Source organism: Cherax quadricarinatus, unplaced genomic scaffold, assembly GCF_038502225.1.
Source record: "Cherax quadricarinatus isolate ZL_2023a unplaced genomic scaffold, ASM3850222v1 Contig3255, whole genome shotgun sequence".
Classification (NCBI taxonomy): Eukaryota; Metazoa; Arthropoda; class Malacostraca; order Decapoda; family Parastacidae; genus Cherax; species Cherax quadricarinatus.
In genome coordinates, this window is record NW_027198281.1 from 24612 (window position 1) to 46841 (window position 22230).

At 38.6% G+C, this 22230-nt stretch overlaps 1 protein-coding gene across 1 annotated transcript; it reads left to right on the forward strand.

The window, feature by feature from the left end:
- Positions 1–1421: 1421 nt before the first annotated feature.
- Positions 1422–18716, forward strand: LOC138851992 (uncharacterized; the record flags this gene model as incomplete). Its single annotated transcript, XM_070081587.1, has 3 exons — positions 1422–1575; positions 8397–8584; positions 18570–18716. Coding segments are annotated over exons 1-3 (401 nt in total), but the record flags the coding sequence as incomplete, so codon positions are not given.
- Positions 18717–22230: the final 3514 nt, after the last annotated feature.

The following is a 22230-nucleotide window of genomic DNA, read 5'->3' on the forward strand; positions in this document are numbered from 1 at the left end:
ACTTTAGGTGCTTGTCCAGTGCCAAGGAACCGACTTTAGGTGCTTGTCCAGTGCCAGCTTGAAGACTTGAATAACTGCAGTAAGAAAGTTTTCGCCAGCTGAGCTCTGCCTTGTTTTTGTGTGATATATATAAAGTTCATAGACAGCGAAATATATTGGAAATAAATGTTCATGGTTGAAGCAAAAGTAATAAAGCATTTGCAAATGTAAGAAAATAGACAAACTGCATGGATAGTAAAGCAAGTGTGATGAATGGTTTGAAAAGCCGACAAGTTGAAGATTGAGACACTTATGCAGCATATGGGAATCTTTATTCAGGAAACGCTTCGCCACACAGTGGCTTCATCAGTCCAATACAAAGAGGAAGGCGTAAGGAGAGGAGGAGTATGAGGTAATCAGTCCCTCAACCTGGAGTCGATGTGTTCAGTCCATCAATCTTCAGTAAAGCAAGTGGTTACTAGAGTTTAAAAGTAAAACTACTGAATCTAGGTAGGGGAGGGGATAGGACCGTATAAACCAAAGTAACTAGTTAGGCTGTTACCCATTCAAGAGTGGGATGGTGAAGGGCTTTTTTTTTCAGTGTCTTCTGCATTCAATGCTATTATTTAATACTCAACTTTGGCCTTATATAGGTGGTGTAGTGTATTATACGGAATCACCGCATTTTAATGTTCATAAAGCCTATACAGTACAGTTCAGTTATATTACATATATAATTGAAATTGTATTTACGTGGGCTTCTGGATATAACACCACAGTTATTGGTATAAACCTTGGTAATAAATACCGACAAGTTGGTTTAGAAAGACACGTAAGCAAACACTATAACATATTTATTAGAAAACGTTTCGGTCCTGGGACCTTGATCACTTCCAAGGTCCCAGGACCGAAACGTTTTCTAATAAATATGTTATAGTGTTTGCTTACGTGTCTTTCTAAACCAACCACAGTTATTACTGTAAGTAGTAGGCTGGTGGACAGCAACCATCAGAGAGTTGTTATTATCTTGTGATGAGTGAGAAATAGAAGGTTGTTACATATTTTGTACTCTGGCATTACTACTAGTCATTTCTTTGTGCCATGAACATGTAATACGACAGGTAGATCTTATAAACGATTATTTATATCCAGTAAAACACTTTTTGTTTAATAATTTTTATACCTGTAATAATTGCTTTTTAACTAGGGAAGCCTGTTCTGAGACGAACCTTCGCGAGTAATTTCCAAAATTAGCTTTAAAAGCTAATATACTTGTAAAAACTTTAGTTGCCTTTGAAGTCCCTTTAGTGACTTCATTTGAAACATTGATTTCATATATTGTAATTTACAGTACATTATTTATATACAGAATCTGTTGTTGTTTTCAGCTACGTTTTTCTATTAATGAGAATGTAGTGGATATGGAGTCCATGTGTGAAAATTAAAGTAAAGTGTTACTGCAGGGATGGTGGGACATTCGTGTGAGGTGTGGCAGCAGACACAACTCAAGCACTTCTTACCTACCCGAAGATGAGGTACTCCGAGATGCCGCGAGACGTATCCTGCGACAGCCTCGCTGCTCTCCGTATCAATGAGGTTAGTCCTCAAGAATAAGTATTGCAACACTATTATGTCTCGACCAATTCACAAGTATCTTATGAATTGGAAATGGAAACTCGACATTTTGGATCGTCTTGTACGATTATTATCAAGTTACGAGCGAACCTGATATCACTTGGAACTTAATAATGATCGTGGATGGACTCATAGGTTGTCTAATATAATTTCTATTTGTGATTTGCAGGTTAGTTGTGAAAAATGAGCACTGGCCTAAATCTGCTCATCACACTATTAGTGAGGTCAGCAGTGCAGTAACTTTCCTGGTGTTAATTGATAAATCTTCAGGTTTGGTTATTCCTAAACACGAGATTGTGATGTACAGACGATATAGGTAAGAGAAAATTAAATGGAATGTTGAGCTTATGTATGATGAGGCTAGGCAAACACGGTATAAGAAAGTGGGTGATTGTGAGAAGAACCTGCCTATCATTGTCCAGTACGTGTGGAAGACGTCATTTATGTTCAGTTCAAGATATCTGTTAAAGGAAACATTTTGTCAGGAGTGGCTTCTTTAGTCCTAATACAGAGACAGCTGGGAAATGAGTGTGTGCGTTTGTGCTTGTGCACGCACGCGCAAACCGAGCACATCTGAGGCGCACCACAATCAGCTTCAGCATACGGGGGTCTGCCAAACCTAAGGATAGCTTTCCGATACCTCAGTAAGGAATCATTCAAGACTGTCAAGCACGTCAAGAAATTAGAGAAAGTGCAAAGGTTTGCAACAAGACTAGTCCCAGAGCTACGGGGCTTGTCCTACGAAGAAAGGTTACGGGAAATTGGCCTGACGACACTGGAGGACAGGAGGATTAGGGGAGACACGATAACGACATATAAAATACTGCGCAGACTAGACAAGGTGGACAGACAGGATGTTCTAGAGATGGGACACAGAAACAAGGGGTCACAATTGGAAGTTGAAGACTCAGATTAGTCAAAGGGATGTTAGGAAGTATTTCTTCAGTCATAGAGTTGTCAGGCAGTGGAATAGCCTAGAAAATGATGTAGTGGAGGCAGAAACCATACATAGTTTTAAGACGAGGTGTGATAAAGCTCATGGAGCAGGGAGAGAGAGGACCCAGTAGCAATCAGTGAACAGGTGGGGCCAGGAGCTATGACTCACCCATGCAGCCACAAATAGGTGAGTACACAAATCACATACATGTATAGGCAAGGACAATCGCATACATACATTCATAATCATTTCTTAGTTGTCTCTGTATTAGGACTGAAGAAACCACTCATGGTATTATGTTTCCTTTAATGAATGTCCTAAACTGTACATGCGTGACTTTCTACACTTTTTTTTTCTTTTTTTTTTTTTTGGCATCACCATACCATTTACTTTCAATTACTCAGCAAGCCTGCAGCAGTGCTCCGCTGTTCTTACATTATTATTAAAAATAAGAGAACAGATTAATAGCTGTTCTGTCTTTGCCCTATGTGAGTGCACATCTGGTTGTTATACATGCAGTGTTGTATTTGTTGCTGCTTCTAAACATTAAAAACTGGAATCATTGTTGTGTAAGGATTTACCAGGAACGATCATATTTTGTTTGAAATAGTTATGGTACTTAAGTACAGGTACATATAGTATGACAGGGAAGGGGTTAACCATATCAATAGACCAAGACTTTAACAACATTTCAGAAACATACGTATTACCCTAAATGATAATAAAGTAAAAGACTACTCAAAAGACAAACCTTGTTGAAAAAAATGTTTTAGGTCAGCATTTTTAAGATATTTTTTCCTCTATTTCATAAATTTATGTAGTCATATCATGAATACAGTCAGACAGAATATTTGCAAAGTTTAAAAACATTAATATTTTATCAATATTAAGAACATTACCTGTATTACAGAACTTTTACCTTCAGTTTCTTAACTGCTTACCTACCAGCTTGGCATATTGGGTGAAGGTTGGCATCACAATTACTACAGAAATATGGTGCATCATAAGTTTGAAAATTTAGAGCACAGATTAAAACATGGGTGTTAATGGGGTCGTACTGTAGGTTTGGAAATTCATAAGTCAGGAAGCTGTGGTCAAGGTACAACAGTGCTGGTAATGCAATTGTTAATGTTCACTTTTTCATGTACAGTATGTTCAGTATATATTTAGGAGAGTGTAGAGTGGATCTATTACATTGCATTACTGTGTCATTAGTTTTGCTTTTAATTATCAGATCATGAAATGAAAAGTTGAAACTACCATAATATAAATAGTTTACTTACTGTATTTTAGATAAGTGCAACATCTTTATATGCAGGGGCAGATTTTTTAAAACTTTGATTTCCTCTGAAGGAGGGGTAAGGATATTGCAGTTTAGTGGGGCATCTGAACTGAAATGTTGGCTCGCCTCTGGCAAGACAGTGACAGAGTGATGGTGAAAGGGTTTCTTCTTTTTCAGGCCACCCTACCTTGGTGGGAGATGGCCGGTGTGTTAAAAAGTATTTATGTAAAATGTATTGTTCATTCAGAAAAAGAAATGTACAGTATTACTGAAATTTTTTTACAAATTAGGGTACCCAGTTAAGTTCCAGAGGTGGTACGTACCTCCCTATATTTAATTAATGATATATTACGTATTTCTTTTAATGTACTGTACATACAGTATACGTATTGTATAAAATATTTCCGTGTCAAAACTCATACAGACCCTACATCTTGTTATTTTTGTATGGGCACTGAAAGCCCTTCTTTATTCTTTTTGTCTTCAGTGAGCAGTGTTTGCGGTATCTTTTTACATGTACATATATGTATACAGTAGTATGTTTTGTTTGTGCATGAGCTGAGGATGTTGTATCTGTGTAAAACTGTGATATATGTTATTGCTATGTGATACATTGTCTCCTCCTGACAGTTTTATAGGTAGTCGGCAACTCTGCAATCAACTCCATTCAAGAAGTTGATTCCGTTTAGGTATGGAGCTCCTTAAAAAGTCTCGTGCCAGAAAATGGTGCTGAGAGGAATGCCTGCATCATTTGTATATTTGCCTCTCTTAAATATATTGGAGAAAAAGTAATTATATACATACTGTATATCATGTAATGATCCCACTCTTGCTTCGTAGCTTGTGTATAAATTTTGTATTGGTCACTTTTTCAGATGTTTGTGAAACACAGCTTTTCTGCATGAACCACCAAACCATGTTATCACTAGAATGGAGTTGTCTTAATTCTTTTGTTAATTATAATGCAACTTTTCCCCACATAATTTTTTAACATTCACTTACCTGTGGTGTACTTTATTGCTTGTGATTATTTTGATGGTATGAAACTCTTCTGCACATTTCCTCTCGGTTGTTTAAAGCTGGTAAATAGGTTGGTAACGTTTTCATGTAGGTTCTCTTGTGGTCACATTTGTCAGTAAACTTTTTGATCTGTTTATCATTCTCCTTTTCAAGTTGCCAATTCCTGCATGCAGAGTGGGACAGTGAATGCATTCTCATGCAAGCCGTATTTCTTAATCATCCCTGCCATGTTATATTCTAATTGTCGAAGCTTGTAAACAAGAGACCATTTTTTAAATCATCATTTATGGGTTGTTAAATAAATAGAGCAGAAACATTTACTTACTCTGAAATACTTTACATCAGTTATATAACATGTGATGACTGTCGCCCTAGTCAGTACACTCAGTAATACATGTATGCAAGTGAAATGATGTTTATTTGCAGCAGCAAATTGGCTACTGTACATATCACGATCCTGGACATTATTCTGAGATCAGACCATGTCATCTAAAAGGAGACTCACAATTTCCTCTTCGGTAACCCCATTCCTACTCATTCAGTTATTTGTGTGTATTAATATGTAAACAGTTTGCCTGTAAAAGAGCTCATAATTTTATCGTCTTTTTATGAAATGTATTTGTAAATTTTTATTACAGTTTTATATATTGTATTGCCTATTTATGAAGTACTGTATACATACTATACACCACACTAAGAGTCAGTACCCAATAAATATGAAATCTTTTGAAAATAGCAACTATACAATGATACAATGTCTAAGTATTTCATCCATTTATTGCATTTGCCCGTGACATCACAGGGAGAGTGTCCGCCATGTTGACAGTCAACCGTGTGTCAGTGGTGGTGCATTTACTCCATGTAGATCCTAGCTAAGGTGTACATTTGAAACATAATACTGTACTGTAGAAAAATAATTAATAATAATGTAGTTTGTGATGAGAGTGCATTGAATAGTTTTTGCAATATGAACATGTATATACTATATCTCTCCATTTACTTTATACTGCTGTATACATACAAATACGTGTAAACTCAGTGGCTACTTTCTTAGGCATAGTACACTTGTACACCTGCTCGTTAATGCAAATATCTGTAAAGCCAGTCATGTGACAGCACCTCAGTACCTGAAAGCATGCAGACATGTTCAAGAGGTTCAGTTTTTGATTAGACCAAACATCAGAATGGGGAAGATATGAGATCTAAGTGACTTTGACTGTGGAATGATTGTTGGTACCAGACAGACAGGATGGTTTGAGTATCTCAGAAACTGTTGATCTGGAATTTTCATGCACAGGCCTCTAGAGTTTACAGAGAATGGTGTGAAAAACGCAAAACATATAGTGAGCAGCAGTCCTGTAGGTGAAAATGCCTTGATAATGAAAGAGATCAGAGGAGAATGGCCAGATCAGTTCAAGTCGACAGGAAGGTGACAGTACCTCAAATAATCATACATTACAACAGTGGCATGCAGAAGAGCCTCTCTGACCACCATCAGACCTTGAAGTGGATGGGTTACAGGAGCAGAAGCCCTCACCAGGTTCCACTCTTGTCAGATAAGAACAGGAAACTGAGGCTATATCTGTTGCATTAGGAAGGCATTCAGTTATGCTTATGCCAGTGAAAACTTAAACAAGCATTCAGCAAGTGCAGTCCGTTTTTCCAGAGCCTTAAATTATATACAGTAACTGGAAATGCATCACTAAAAGAATCCAGTATACTTTTCCTACCAAAACTGTTTAAAGAAAATCATCGTATAGGAAGATCATATAAACAAAATCGTGAAAATCTCATGCTTTACTGACACATTCAAGCTGTAAAATAGCTTTCATATACAGTTATTGAGGGAGAAGTTGAAAAGAAAAAAGTGTTTCATTACGTGTACAGTGGTACCTGGAGTTTTGTACAGCTCCCAACTCGAACAGTTATGCAAGTGTATTATTGTAAGTGCTTTTGTAAGTGTATTTTTGGGGATCTGAAATGGACTAATCTAATTTACATTATTCCTTATGGGAACAGATTCATTCGGTAACTGCACTCGAACAGCCTTCTGGAACGAATTATGTACGAAACTTGGGGTACCACTGTATAAAAATTAGAATATGTAGTGACTGTGTGGTGCAGACATTTTAAAAATGTGTGGACAAGATATAAAAAGGCCAAGAAAGGTGCTACAGTATGGTTCTCCGAGTTTATTGGCTAATAAAGGAAAGAGGAGGTATGTAAAGTTATGAAAGACCAGATATAGAAGATTTACATATATTGCTATCTTCAGTAGGGTGAGCAAGAAGTCATGTGCCTGGCTGCCATTGTGTGCATGTGTGAGTGTGTGTGTGTGTGTGTGCACGCACGTTTGCGTGTGTATGCGTTGCCTTGGAGTGCATGTGCCTGGTGAGAGTAACCACAGTATATTGTTTAATAAAAACTGTTCTATAATGTATACGTACTCTGTCAATAACTGGAATTATGATAAGCAAAAGCTCATTCTGATGCAGATTATTGTAGTTACTGCTCAGGGGAATTTTGTATTTTTTAATAAATTATAATGTTTTTGTTTGTTTAAAAATCATATAATTCTTTTATGACACTTTCATGTCAGTTCTATTCTTGACTGTTTGTGAGACATTTGCCTGTTTTGATGATGCTTCTGTCTTTTGTGATTAAAATTATGAGTTGTTGAACATGGTAATTTGTAGGGTAGCAAGAAGCATGTGATTGGTGTATCTAGATAATGGCTTATCAGTGCAGGCTAGTTGAGGTGACTACTTGTTTACTCCTCCTCTTTGGCACAACACTGTGTGTGTACTCTCACATTTTATAACACAGATGACTGACCAAGTGATTAGTTAAGGTTTTATCTTACAAAAAAAATACTAGTTAAGTTTTATCCACTATGAAAGTTCCTACATAGTCTGCATGAATAATAAAGTATGTTTTTACCTGGTCTTCTTTCCTTCCTTCATGTGTGTGTCTCATCAGTTTATTGATGCTTTGTGGCTGGCAAGTGAAGCTTGTCCTTGTTATTTTAGTTTGTGTCAGTACACGACATAGTCACATATCATGTTTTTCCCATTGTATGAGCCTATAATTTAATATTAATGTTATGTGTTTTGTCTGACATTTGCTAAGTACTGTATATCTGGGTGTGATATTGCTTTTCCATCTATGGATGTGCTCATTATTGATAGAGTATATGCAGTACACAGTGTTTCTCTGTATCAGTAATACGTATAAGGCTTTAGTTTCTCTTGATGAAATTCATTCAGATTTTGTCTAGAAGCAGTGTAAACTTCTATGGATGCAGATAAAATCTAGGTTTCAGTGGTGGCACCTACTAAGCTATTATACACAATTTAACCAATCTTAATAACTGTGGAATACAGTACCTGTATACATCATGTAGATATTTGTGGCATGAATTTTTATTGTATATGCATGTAAATATAAGTTTACTACAGTATATTGGTCTTATGTGCAGTAATATTGCATTCTAGGCATTTTCTTTCTATTTACAAAACTAGAAATTGACTTGTTATTTTTCAGAGTGTGATGGACAGTGATGATGACGAGGAGCGCAGCAGTGGTTGTGGGGGTGGTAGGGGAATGGCTATGCCAATGTGTGCTCGTGGCACCTCTCCCCCTTCTTCTGTTTACCGCAAGGTAGTTCAAGAGTCAAGTTACGATTCACATGACAACATGAAGGCACTTACTAAGGCTGCATATAGCTATGGGTGAGTAATGAACTGGCTTGACATAGACAAAATATATACTGTACTGTGATGTACTTTTACATGGTGTATATGTTCCCTAATATGAGTAGAAATTTTCTCTTAAAGTATATGTGTGTGTAATCACTCTTTTTCTCTCTTCACTTTCTCTTTTTTATCTCTCTTTTCACTTTTTGTTTTCTTGTTTCTTTTTTGTTTCTTTCTCTCTCTCATTTTTCTCTTTTATCTCTTTCCTCTCATTTTCTTCTCTTTTTTTCTCTCATTTCTGGAGGTGGGAGGTACAGTGCCTGCACTTTGAAGGAGAGTGGGGATATTAGCAGTTTGGAGGAACATCTGAACCGTAGTATCTGCATGCCTCTGGCAAGACAGTGATAGAGTGAATGATGATGAAAGCGTTTCTTTTTCAGGCCAGTGTGTAAATATATATATATATATATTGGTTCATTATATTTCTCTCCAGATCTATTGAGTGGTTTGTGTGTTTTAATTTTGATTTCTTTACTTTTCCATTTGGGAGTAACTGAAATTTGACCTCGCTGAACATCTTGTTTTCTGTAGCTTAGTGGAACACTTGGTTTATGTTTGCATTGAGGTTGGTTGTGCCCTTGACAAAAGTCATTCTCATTTAATTTCTGGTAATATGCATAAGGATGCTACAATACAGGAGGCCCTCCACATTCATGAGGGTTAGGGGATCAAGAACCTCGCAAATCTTGAAAATTCACAAATGTTTGGTGTGCAAATATGATGTAGGGAAATATAATAATACTGTAATGTAGCATTCGCGAATGTTTTGATGCGCAAATATATTGTAGGGAAATATAAGAATAGCATTTACTTAGCATAACAGTACTGCTTCCTTAAGCTTTTGAACCACTAAGCTTTTGAATCACTAAAGACACCCTTCTCCTGCATTATTCTTACTGAGACCTGGCTTAAGCAGGACACAATAGTTATCTACCCTCTACCAGGATACACAGCAATTCACAACTGCAGAACAAACCAAGTTGGGGGTGGTATTGCAATCTATTACTCTAACCAATTATCTTGTCTTAGCACCACTTGCTTTAGTGATGAATATGGGGAATACATTTTTGCTAATTTTACTGTAAAAAACCTTAAGACGCCTATAACAATCGGTGCCATTTACCGGATACCTCACACAAACATCCCAAATTTCAGTGAGAAATTAAAGTCACTAATAACAAACAGACAAATGAATAAGCACCACCTTCTCTTAGCTGGAGACTTCAACATCAACCTTGGCTTACTAGATGATCAGCCTGTAACTGATTTCATCAACAATATGAACAACACACTTCTCATACCAACAATAACTAAACCAACCAGGCTCACTGAGACAAGTGCAACCATAATAGACCACATATGGACCAATATACTAGCCCCCCTTAAATCAGGGATAATCACAGATAGCACTACAGACCACTACCCTACCTTCCTCCTGACAAACATTAGTAAACCACCACTTGAATACAACAAAGTCTCATTTAGACTCCATGACGAGGCCTCAGTAAGGAAGTTCACAGCTGACCTAGAGACTGTTGATTGGCCTACAGAATTCTCCAAGGCCAATGGTATTGATGACTGGACAGACATTTTTCTTAACAAATTACTTAGACTATACAACAAACATTGTCCTATAAAAACAAAACAGATCACAAACAAACGGCTTGGTTGCCCATGGCTAACCAGCACCATTCTGAAATCCATTGACAAGAAACACCAATATGAAAAGCAATATAGACAGGGCTTAATACACAAAGATACTCTTAAACACTATTCATCAGCTCTCACCAAAGTAATAAAAAAAGCCAAACAACTATACTACTCCAGTAGATTCACAGACACTAGAGGAGATATAAAAAAGACCTGGAAAACACTCTCTCAGATTCTAGGGACCCACAAACTGAGAAAAACCAAGAATATTGTCCTAACTAAACCTAATGAAACACCACTACATCCCACTGACACAGCTAACAAGATAAACGACTTCTTCTCAACCATAGGATCTAATCTCGCCAGTAAAATCCCACATACCAATGCCCATGCCGGGGACTACCTAGATGGAAATTTCCCTAATTCCTTCTATCTTGCACCAACTGAGCCCACGGAAGTCATTGAGATCATAAAGTCACTTAAAAATAACTCGGGGAATCTGTCTCATGTCCCACCATTACTGTACAAGCGAGCGGCCCATGTCCTTTCGCATGCTATTTCATTACTTTTTAACAAGTCAATAGAGACTAGCACCTTCCCGAAACTACTCAAGATGGCAAGGGTTACACCAATACATAAAGGTGGTGACCCTACAGACTTAAACAACTATAGGCCAATATCTAACTTACCATTGCTATCCAAAATCTTTGAGAAACTCGTGCACAGGAGACTGTATTCATTTATAACGGCTCAAAACATACTCAACCCCTGCCAGTTTGGATTCAGGAAAAATAAAAGCACTAATGATGCAATCATAAAAATGCTAGATCTGCTTTACACAGCATTGGAAAATAAGGAATATCCACTAGGAATTTTTATTGACCTAAGAAAAGCTTTTGACACAGTAGACCACGACATCCTACTCCACAAACTTGATCACTACGGTATAAGAGGCCATGCGCTTGCTTATTTCAAATCTTACATTACTAATAGGTATCAGTACGTCACCATTAAAGACACAGCATCAGCAACACGGCCACTTGATACTGGAGTTCCGCAGGGAAGTGTCCTTGGTCCCCTGCTCTTCCTCATATACATCAATGACCTTCCAAACGTATCCCAACACCTGAAACCCATTCTCTTTGCTGATGACACGACTTATGTCATCTCTCACCCTAATCTTGCCACCCTCAACACCATTGTGAATGAGGAGCTGATTAAAATATCGACTTGGATGACAGCCAATAAACTTACGCTTAACACTGACAAAACCTACTATATTATGTTTGGTAGCAGAGCAGGAGATGCACAAATTAACATTAAGATTGACAACACTCTAATTACCAGAAATAATGGGGGAAAATTCCTAGGCTTATACCTTGACAACAACCTGAATTTCAGCACCCATATCCAGCATATAGCCAAAAAAGTATCCAAAACGGTTGGGATCCTCTCCAAGATACGATACTACGTGCCGCAAAATGCCCTTCTCACACTATACCACTCACTTATTTATCCATACCTCACCTATGCTATTTGTGCTTGGGGATCAACTGCAGCAACACACCTAAAGCCAATAATAACCCAACAAAAAGCTGCAGTAAGAATAATCACTAAATCCCATCCCTGGCAACACACCCCCCCACTCTTCATAGATCTAAACTTACTCCCAGTTCAGTACATCCACACTTACTACTGTGCAATCTATATCTACAGGGCCTTAAACTCTAATATCAACCTTGACCTAAAACGCTTTCTTGATAGTTGTGACAGAACCCACAGGCATAACACCAGACACAAACATCTCTACGACATTCCCCGTGTCCGACTAAACCTTTACAAAAATTCAATGTATGTCAAAGGCCCTAAAATCTGGAATACCCTACCTGAGAACTCTAGAACTGCAGACACATTCATCACCTTCAAAACTACCATTAGAAAACATCTTATCTCCCTGATACACCCCGTCAACTAACTACACGAATACCACCTGGTGGTTCACACTTACACTCACTCACTCATTTGACCATAAACAGAAATATTAATCTCAGTCTTAAAATAATGAATCCTGTGATACTCCAATACTGAAACTATGTACTGTGCCAAAACAAAAGCATTCACATTGCTAAACTCACAAACTAGTATTTAGTCACTTAGCCATAATACCAACTTACCTCATAATTTGTAATATTTTACAATTAAGAATAAAACTAAGTATGCCCGAAATGCCTAGCCATGCTAAGCGTTCTAGTGGTACACTCTGTAATCACAATTTTACTACATGTAAACCATGAAAACACAATAACCAAATAATTTCTGTAAACTCAGCATTGTAATCCTTATAGAGAATAAACTTTGAATTCTAACTCTGAAATCCACACAAATAATGCTGATTCCATCTTAGACATTGCACTGTTTCTTACTTGTGACACTTGCTTGGCTGAGGGAGGAGCAGTAGATGCTAGTGCCACCCTTATCTTCACCTCATTTTTTCTTGATAGAGTGCACTGTGCTTTCATTTACATTATATAAATTTCCAGTGGCAGAATTGCTCAAATAACCTGCCCTTCACTTGCCTAGCAATATCACCTTCTCCAGATTCATGACTTTCTTTGAGTGCTTAGGGGTTGGCTCATCAATAGTGGTTGCTGCTCGCTTCTCCAGGAAGATCTTATTCTGACTGTGAAGCCACCAGCACCCATTAGTGACTTTGTAATGAGCAAAGAATTACTGTATCGAACAGCTGAGTTAGGTACTCCAAGTAGAAGAGTGTGCCAGTTAGTAATTCCACAGTCACTAGTGAACGTAGCTCTACAGCTAGTTCATGATGCACCAGGTGTTGCACACTCTGGTATGGATCGTTCTGTGAAACAAGCCAGAATGAAGTACTTTTGGCCACGTATGGCAACTGACATTTCAGAGTATGTTAAGAAATGTAGTGTTTGTATGCAACATAAAGGAAATGTCAATGGTCCTAATCCAATCCAAGTGTACCCAACCACTAGCAAACCGTGGGAAAGAGTTGCCCTTGATTTGTTAACCAATTTTAAATGTTCCCTCCAAGGCAACAAACATCTGTGTGTTATGGTAGACCATTTCACCAGATATTGTGAGTTAGTTCCTATTGCAGATAAGACTGCTGAGACAGTAGCTAAAGCGTTTAAAGAACGCATTATCTGCAGGCATACCACCCCTAAGTCCTTAGTAACAGATAATGGAGGTGAATTCTGTAATGAGATTCTTGAAAATTTGTGTACTTTGTACAAGATCTCTAAATCCACCATTGTTCCTCATCATCCTGCCAGCAATGGGTTAGCTGAATGAACCAATAAGAAAGTACTACTGTACTTGATGTCTTGAGAGCCACTATCAACCCCAATAGTGAAACTTGGGATGAAGTTATACCAGATGTTCAATGTGCCATAAATTCTGCTTACAATGCTTCCATAGGTGATACCCCACATTATGCATTGTATGGTGTAGACAAGCGTTTACCCTATGAGTTGTTATATTCCACTCCGAAACCCAATTACAACCCTGATGATTTCGTAGCAACTCGTACAAGCATGGCTCGGAGTGTGTTTAGAAGAATCCATGAAACACTTCATAAATCAACAGCAGAATTTACTAGAGTAACTAATAGCCGTGCTAAACCATCAAAAGTTAGAGTAGGTTCAAGAGTAATGCTGACAAATTTCAACAAAACATCCGCAATGCCTAAGCTCGATCAAAAGTTATTTATTTATTTAATAATTTGAAGCATACATACAGAGGTACAAAAAAAATACAGGTAAGAGCAGCATGCCAAAGCCACTTATATGCATAGCATTACGGGCTGGCTTAAAATTAACTTAAGATTAACTAAGCAATGATGAAATCAGTGATAAGACATTATTGTAAACAGATAACTATAAAGCACAAATGAGTATTACAAAGACAGGTCATATGGTTGCATGCATTGCTGTACATTCAGTAGAATGGAGTATTCTGTTAGGTAGTGTATTTAAAAAAATAACAAAGTTAGATTGGGTCCTAGGTTTAACATTTATGTGATATAATTGTGAGTAACATTTTGGATATACAATTTATAAGGTTCAGTTATTCAGTATTTATTTGGTTTTGAGTGAGTAAGTGATCTTTGAGAAGAGACTTGAATTTATAAACAGGTAGTGTTTCTTTTATATTTACAGGTAATGAATTCCAGATTTTAGGGCCTTTTATGTGCATTGAGTTTTTGCATAGCGTGAGATGGACACGAGGAACATCAAAGAGTGATCTGTGCCTTGTGTTATGGTCATGTGTTCTGTTGAGGTTGGCAAGGAGATGTTTGAGGGGAGGGTTAATATCAGAGTTAAGTGTTCTATGTATGTAATAGGTGCAATAATAAGTATGGATGTTTTGTATGGTGAGTAGGTTGAGTGTTTTGAATATTGGTGGAGTGTGTTGCCTGTAGTGAGAATTTGTTATCATTCTAACTGCAGCCTTTTGTTGGGTAATTAGTGGTCTGAGATGGTTAATTGTTGTTGAGCCCCATGCACAAATTCCATAGGTGAGATAGGGGTAAATAAGAGAGTGATAAAGGGCCAGGAGGGCTGACTGTGGAACATAGTACCGTATCTTCGATAGTATGCCTACAGTCTTGGAAATTTTCTTAGAAATTTGTTGTATATGTGTATGAAATTTGAGTCTATTATCGAGGTGGATTCCTAAGAATTTTCCCTCTGTTAGCTTTGTGATAGGTGATCCGTTTATCGTTATGTTAAGAGGTACATCTGTAGCTCTGTTACCAAACTGAATGAAGTAGGTTTTGTCAATGTTTAGTGTAAGTTTGTTAGTCCTCATCCAGGTAGATATTTTCTGTAATTCGGTGTTTACAGTATTGGCTAGCGTGACTGGGCTCGGGTGAGAGAAGACGTATGTAGTGTCATCTGCAAAAAGTGTGGGTTTGAGTAATTGCGAAGCATTTGGTAGGTCATTTATGTATAGGAGAAAGAGAAGAGGGCCAAGGACACTTCCCTGTGGGACACCAACTGTAATTGGTTGTGCGGAAGAGCTTGCCCCATTTGCGTACACATATTGGCTTCTGTTGCTGAGGTAAGACTTGAGGTAGTTGAGGGAGTGCCCTCTAATACCATAGTGTGACAATTTTACGTGGAGCAAGTCATGGTCAACTGTATCAAAAGCTTTACGTAAGTCAATGAAGATCCCCAGTGGGACTTCTTTTTTCTCTATTGCAGTGTATATATGTTCTAGCATGTGTATAATAGCATCATTAGTATTTTTATTAGGCCTGAATCCAAATTGGCAGGGGTTGAGAATGTTTTGGGAGATGAGGTAGGAGTAGATTCGTTTATGAATTAATTTTTCGAAGATTTTTGAGAGAGGGTGTAAATTGGATATTGGCCTATAGTTATTCAACTCTGTTTGGTCTCCTCCTTTATGGATCGGGGTGACCCTTGCTATTTTGAGAACTGTAGGGAAGGTGGAGGATTCAATGGATTTGTTAAAGAGTGTTGCAATGATTGGTGATAGTACTTGTGACGCTTTTTTGTATATAAAGGGTGGTAAGGTATTTAAATCTCCTGCCTTGTTTTTCAGTGCGTTGATAATAAGGGAGACTTCGTATGGGTTAGTCGGAGCTAGGAACAGTGTGTTCGGGTAGTTGCCAGTGAGGTAGTCATTTGGTGGGGTATCTGAGCTTGGGATTTTATTGGCAAGGTTTTGACCTATAGTGGAGAAGAAATCATTGAGTCTGTTTGCTGTTTCTGTTGGTGGGAGTTGGGGTTCATCTGATTTTGCTAATTTTATTTCGCTATGTCGTGATATCTTTTTTGTTCCCAGAATTTCTGATAGGGTCTTCCAGGTCTTTTTTATATCACCTCGTAAGTTGGATAATCTGTTCTCATAATACAATTTTTTTGCCCTTCTTATCAGGCTGGTTAGGATTGACGAGTAACGTTTTGTTTGGTCTCTGGTTATGTGACCCATTCTGTACTGTTTTTCATATCGGTGTTTTGTATTTATGGATTTGAGAATGCTGGGTGTTAGCCAGGGACTGTTCAGTCTCTTAGCTGTCATCTGTTTAGTTTTTTTAGGGCAGTGCTTGTTATAAAGGTATTGGGTCTTTTTTAGAAAATTATTAAAACATTCGTCAATATCTGTATAGATTTCTAGCTCAGTGTGCCAGTCAATGTTTGTTACTGCTGTTGTGAAGTTATTAATGGCTGCCTCATTGTGAAGTCTGAAGGTGACTTTAGTAGTGTCTTGGGGTATTTTACCAAGAGTTGTTATGAGGAAAGTAGGGTAGTGGTCTGTGGTATTATCTGTAATTATGCCTGATTTTAAAGGGGATATGGTGTTGGTCCAGATGTGGTCAAGTAGGGAAACACTAGTCTCTGTAACTCTTGTAGGTTTTGTTACTGTTGGTAGCAACATGCAGTTACTCATTGTGTTTGTGAATTCAGTAACGTGTGGGTCCTGGTCTTGCAGGAGATTTATATTGAAGTCACCTGAGAGTAGTAAGTGATCTTTGTTCATGCGTGCATCAGTTATCATACTTCCTAGGTTTTGACTAAATTGGCTAATGTTTGATTGTGGAACTCTGTAGATGTTTATCACTGTGAGAGGTTTTTGTAGGTATTTGGATTTGAATTTAGCTATTATATATTCCCCACCTAGGTAGTAGGTTGGTAGACAGCAACCGCCCAGGGAGGTACTACCGTCCTGCCAAGTGAGTGTAACACGAAAGCCTGTAATTGTTTTACATGATGGTAGGATTGCTGGTGTCCTTTTTTCTGTCTCATGAACATGCAAAATTTCAGGTACGTCTTGCTACTTCTACTTACACTCAGGTCACACTACACATACATGTACAAGCGTATATATACATACCCCTCTGGGTTTTCTTCGATTTTCTTTCTAGTTCTTGTTCTTGTTTATTTCCTCTTATCTCCATGGGGAAGTGGAACAGAATTCTTCCTCTGTAAGCCATGCGTGTTGTAAGAGGCGACTAAAATGCCGGGAGCAAGGGGCTAGTAACCCCTTCTCCTGTATATATTACTAAATTTGAAAGGAGAAACTTTGGTTTTTTCTTTTGGGCCACCCTGCCTCGGTGGGATACGGCTGGTGTGTTGAAAGAAAGAAGAAGAATATTCCCCATGTTCATCCCTTGTGCAAGTATTAGTGATACATTCTAGTTGGTCTGAGTAGTATATAGCAGTGCCACCCCCTTGTTGGTCTGGCCTACAGTTGTGTATGGCTGTGTAACCAGGAATGGCATAGACATCTGTAGTATCAGGCTTTAGCCAGGTTTCAGTTAGTGTAATGATGGACATATTGGCATGCAAGGAATTTAGTAATGCTAGGAGGTCATCATAATGCTTGCTTAAAGATCTGATATTGTAGTTAAAGATAGTTATGTTGTTGTTGGCTCTGAGAAGTGCCTTTGATTGTTCTGCTGTGTAGTAATTACAGTAACTGTTTGAATCATTTAAGTCATTAAATACTTGTGACACTTGCTTGGCTGAGGGAGGAGCAGTAGATGCTAGTGCCACCCTTATCTTCACCTCATTTTTTCTTGATAGAGTGCACTGTGCTTTCATTTACATTATATAAATTTCCAGTGGCAGAATTGCTCAAATAACCTGCCCTACACTTGCCTAGCAATATCACCTTCTCCTCCAGATTCATGACTTTTTTTGAGTGCTTAGGGGTTGGCTTATCAATAGTGGTTGCTGCTCGCTTGGGGGCCATACTTGCACCACCACACAAACACACGGGTACGGTAGGACACGAACAGTACTTGACAAGACCAACACAAACAGTAACTGGACAATGGCTGAGTGAGTGGCGGGCTGCCGGTTGAGGGGGTAAGAGGGAAGGTAGTAGGGATACAGCGGGAAGCGTTTTCCCGTACTTTTTTTTAGCTGTACATATACTAGGATTCTCTCTCTGCCTGTCAGATTATAGGAAGAGAATTAGGTGTGTAATGTGCCTTGAGGGAAAAAAGAACACTTTATCATATAAGAGGTATTGTATTATCATTATGGCATCAGAAGAGACCTGATACATCTTTGAGAAAAATCAAGCAACATGCAATCATGAGGAGAGAGAGAGAGAGATGGCATTTCTATTAAATGTTGTGTAATAGTGAACAAAAATAATGTTTGTACTTCTTTTCTTATATGTTCTTTAAATTAAAGTAATAAAATAAGCACTAATTAATTAACAGATCAAAATAGACTAAATTTATAGCACCAAATGTTACTTTCTTGGTGAAATTTGTCCATAATATTGTGAAATATTTTTGCAGAACTCTTCCCAGGATTCATAGTCATAAATCTGCCAGTTTGCCAGCCAGAGGGAAGGATTCTGACAATCCACCAGTGCTGGATCTCTTGCGTGTTGTGCCAGAAGATCTTGCAACACAGATAACACGCATGGACTTTCCAGTTTTCAAGTAAGATACAGCATTAATACTAGTATCTCTTACAAATTAATATAATGCTGGCATTTTGAAACACAAAAGGAGGGGCAGTTTGTAGGCCCATCTGAACTGTGATGTCAGCATGTTTATGGAAAAAAATAATTGAATAAATGATGGAGAGTGTATAAATCTGTAGTAGAGGGGAGGAGTGGGGGGTCATCCTAGGAAAGGATGGAGGGAGGGGGTAAAAGAGGTTTTGTGTGCAAGGGGCCTGGACATGCAGCAGGCATGTAGGTTCATATTAGGAGTGAATGGAGACAAATGGTTTTTGGGACTGACGAGCTGTTGGAGTGTGAGCAGGGCAATATTCTGTGAATGGATTCAGGGAAACCGGTTAGCCAGACTTAAGTCCTGGAGGTGGGAAGTACAATGCCTGCACTTTAAAGGAGGGGTTTGGGATATTGGCTGTTTGGAGTGACATCTAAACTGTCATATCTGGGTGCCTCTGCAAAGACAGTGATGGTGAAAATGTTTCTGTTTTGGTTCACCCTGCTTTGGTGGGAGACAGCCGGCATGTTGGAAAAAAAAACCTGTAATTGTTAGCTCTAAACTATTCTTTCCAAATCTCCAGATATTCCATGCCCTTTAACACAATTGATAATATTAAAATGCTAAACCTCTTGTTCCCTTGTTTCCTGCCTACTCCTTCATGTGGTTCCTCATACTTATACCATCTTTATTTCCTCTCTCTGTTTCCATACTGCATAAAAAATAAGTTAGAGATCTTTATACAGAAGCCATATATGTGCCATAAAAGTCTCTCTGCCAGCCTTAAAGCTGACTAAACCCAATTTTATTCTTTGAGAGGGAGAAGGAGTAAAGATAGAGAGGGTTGGGGGAATGGAATGAGGAAAAGAGAGGGGGGGGGATCATTTGTACTTTAGAGTCTTTTGCATTATGTGACACACTGTGATAAGAGCCTTGGGTAATTTTTTTCATTATGTGATACACTGTGATAGCCTTGGGTTATCTGTTACCGTAATGCAACCAAACTATAACAAGTTTTACATGGCTTAAATATTATAAAATAAACAGTAATATTTCCACTTAAATTATCCTTTAATTAAAACTTTGAGATGATGGTTTATTAATTATATTATATTATGTAGAGAGAATGGAGCGAAACAGAATGACTTCAAGAGTGTATCAGTCTGTAGTGGAAGGAAGGCGGGGTAGGGGTCGGCCTAGGAAGGGTTGGCGGGAGGGGGTAAAGGAGGTTTTGTGTGCGAGGGGCTTGGACTTCCAGCAGGCATGCGTGAGCGTGTTTGATAGGAGTGAATGGAGACAAATGGTTTTTAATACTTGACGTGCTGTTGGAGTGTGAGCAAAGTAACATTTATGAAGGGATTCAGGGAAACCGGCAGGCCGGACTTGAGTCCTGGAGATGGGAAGTACAGTGCCTGCACTCTGAAGGAGGGGTGTTAATGTTGCAGTTTAAAAACTGTAGTGTAAAGCACCCTTCTGGCAAGACAGTGATGGAGTGAATGATGGTGAAAGTTTTTCTTTTTCGGGCCACCCTGCCTTGGTGGGAATCGGCCAGTGTGATAATAATAAAATAAAAAAAAAAAATATATATTATATTAGGTTGGTAGACAGCAACCGCCCAGGGAGGTACTACCGTCCTGCCAAGTGAGTGTAAAACGGAAACCTGTAATTGTTTTACATGATGGTAGGATTGCTGGTGTCCTTTTTTCTGTCTCATGAACATGCAATATTTCAGGTATGTCTTGCTACTTCTTCTTACACTTAGGTCACACTACACATACATGTACAAGCATATATATACATACCCTTCTGGGTTTTCTTCTATTTTCTTTCTAGTTCTTGTTCTTGTTTATTTCCTCTTATCTCCATGGGGAAGTGGAACAGAATTCTTCCTCCGTAAGCCATGCGTGTTGTAAGAGGCAACTAAAATGCCGGGAGCAAGGGGCTAGTAACCTCTTCTCCTGTATATATTACTAAATGTAAAAGGAGAAACTTTCGTTTTTCCTTTTGGGCCACCCCGCCTCGGTGGGATACGGCCGGTGTGTTGAAAGAAGATTTTGAAACACAAAAGGAGGGGCAGTTTGTAGGCCCATCTGAACTGTGATGTCAGCATGTTTATGGAAAAAAATAATTGAATAAATGATGGAGAGTGTATAAATCTGTAGTAGAGGGGAGGAGTGGGGGGTCATCCTAGGAAAGGATGGAGGGAGGGGGTAAAAGAGGTTTTGTGTGCAAGGGGCCTGGACATGCAGCAGGCATGTAGGTTCATATTAGGAGTGAATGGAGACAAATGGTTTTTGGGACTGACGAGCTGTTGGAGTGTGAGCAAGGTAATATTTTGCAAAGGGATTCAGGAAAATCAGTTAGCCTGACTTGAATCCTGGAGGTGGGAAGTACAATGCCTGCACTTTAAAGGAGGGGTTTGGGATATTGGCTGTTTGGAGTGACATCTAAACTGTCATATCTGGGTGCCTCTGCAAAGACAGTGATGGTGAAAATGTTTCTGTTTTGGTTCACCCTGCTTTGGTGGGAGACAGCCGGCATGTTGGAAAGAAAAACCTGTAATTGTTAGCTCTAAACTATTCTTTCCAAATCTCCAGATATTCCATGCCCTTTAACACAATTGATAATATTAAAATGCTAAACCTCTTGTTCCCTTGTTTCCTGCCTACTCCTTCATGTGGTTCCTCATACTTATACCATCTTTATTTCCTCTCTCTGTTTCCATACTGCATAAAAAATAAGTTAGAGATCTTTATACAGAAGCCATATATGTGCCATAAAAGTCTCTCTGCCAGCCTTAAAGCTGACTAAACCAAATTTTATTCTTTGAGAGGGAGAAGGAGTAAAGATAGAGAGGGTTGGGGGAATGGAATGAGGAAAAGAGAGGGGGGGGGATCATTTGTACTTAAGAGTCTTTCGCATTATGTGACACACTGTGATAAGAGCCTTAGGTAATTTTTTTCATTATGTGATACACTGTGATAGCCTTGGGCTATCTATTACCGTAATGCAACCAAACTATAACAAGTTTTACATGGCTTAAATATTATAAAATAAACAGTAATATTTCCACTTAAATTATCCTTTAATTAAAACTTTGAGATGATGGTTTATTAATTATATTATATTATGTAGAGAGAATGGAGCGAAACAGAATGACTTCAAGAGTGTATCAGTCTGTAGTGGAAGGAAGGCGGGGTAGGGGTCGGCCTAGGAAGGGTTGGCGGGAGGGGGTAAAGGAGGTTTTGTGTGCGAGGGGCTTGGACTTCCAGCAGGCATGCGTGAGCGTGTTTGATAGGAGTGAATGGAGACAAATGGTTTTTAATACTTGACGTGCTGTTGGAGTGTGAGCAAAGTAACATTTATGAAGGGATTCAGGGAAACCGGCAGGCCGGACTTGAGTCCTGGAGATGGGAAGTACAGTGCCTGCACTCTGAAGGAGGGGTGTTAATGTTGCAGTTTAAAAACTGTAGTGTAAAGCACCCTTCTGGCAAGACAG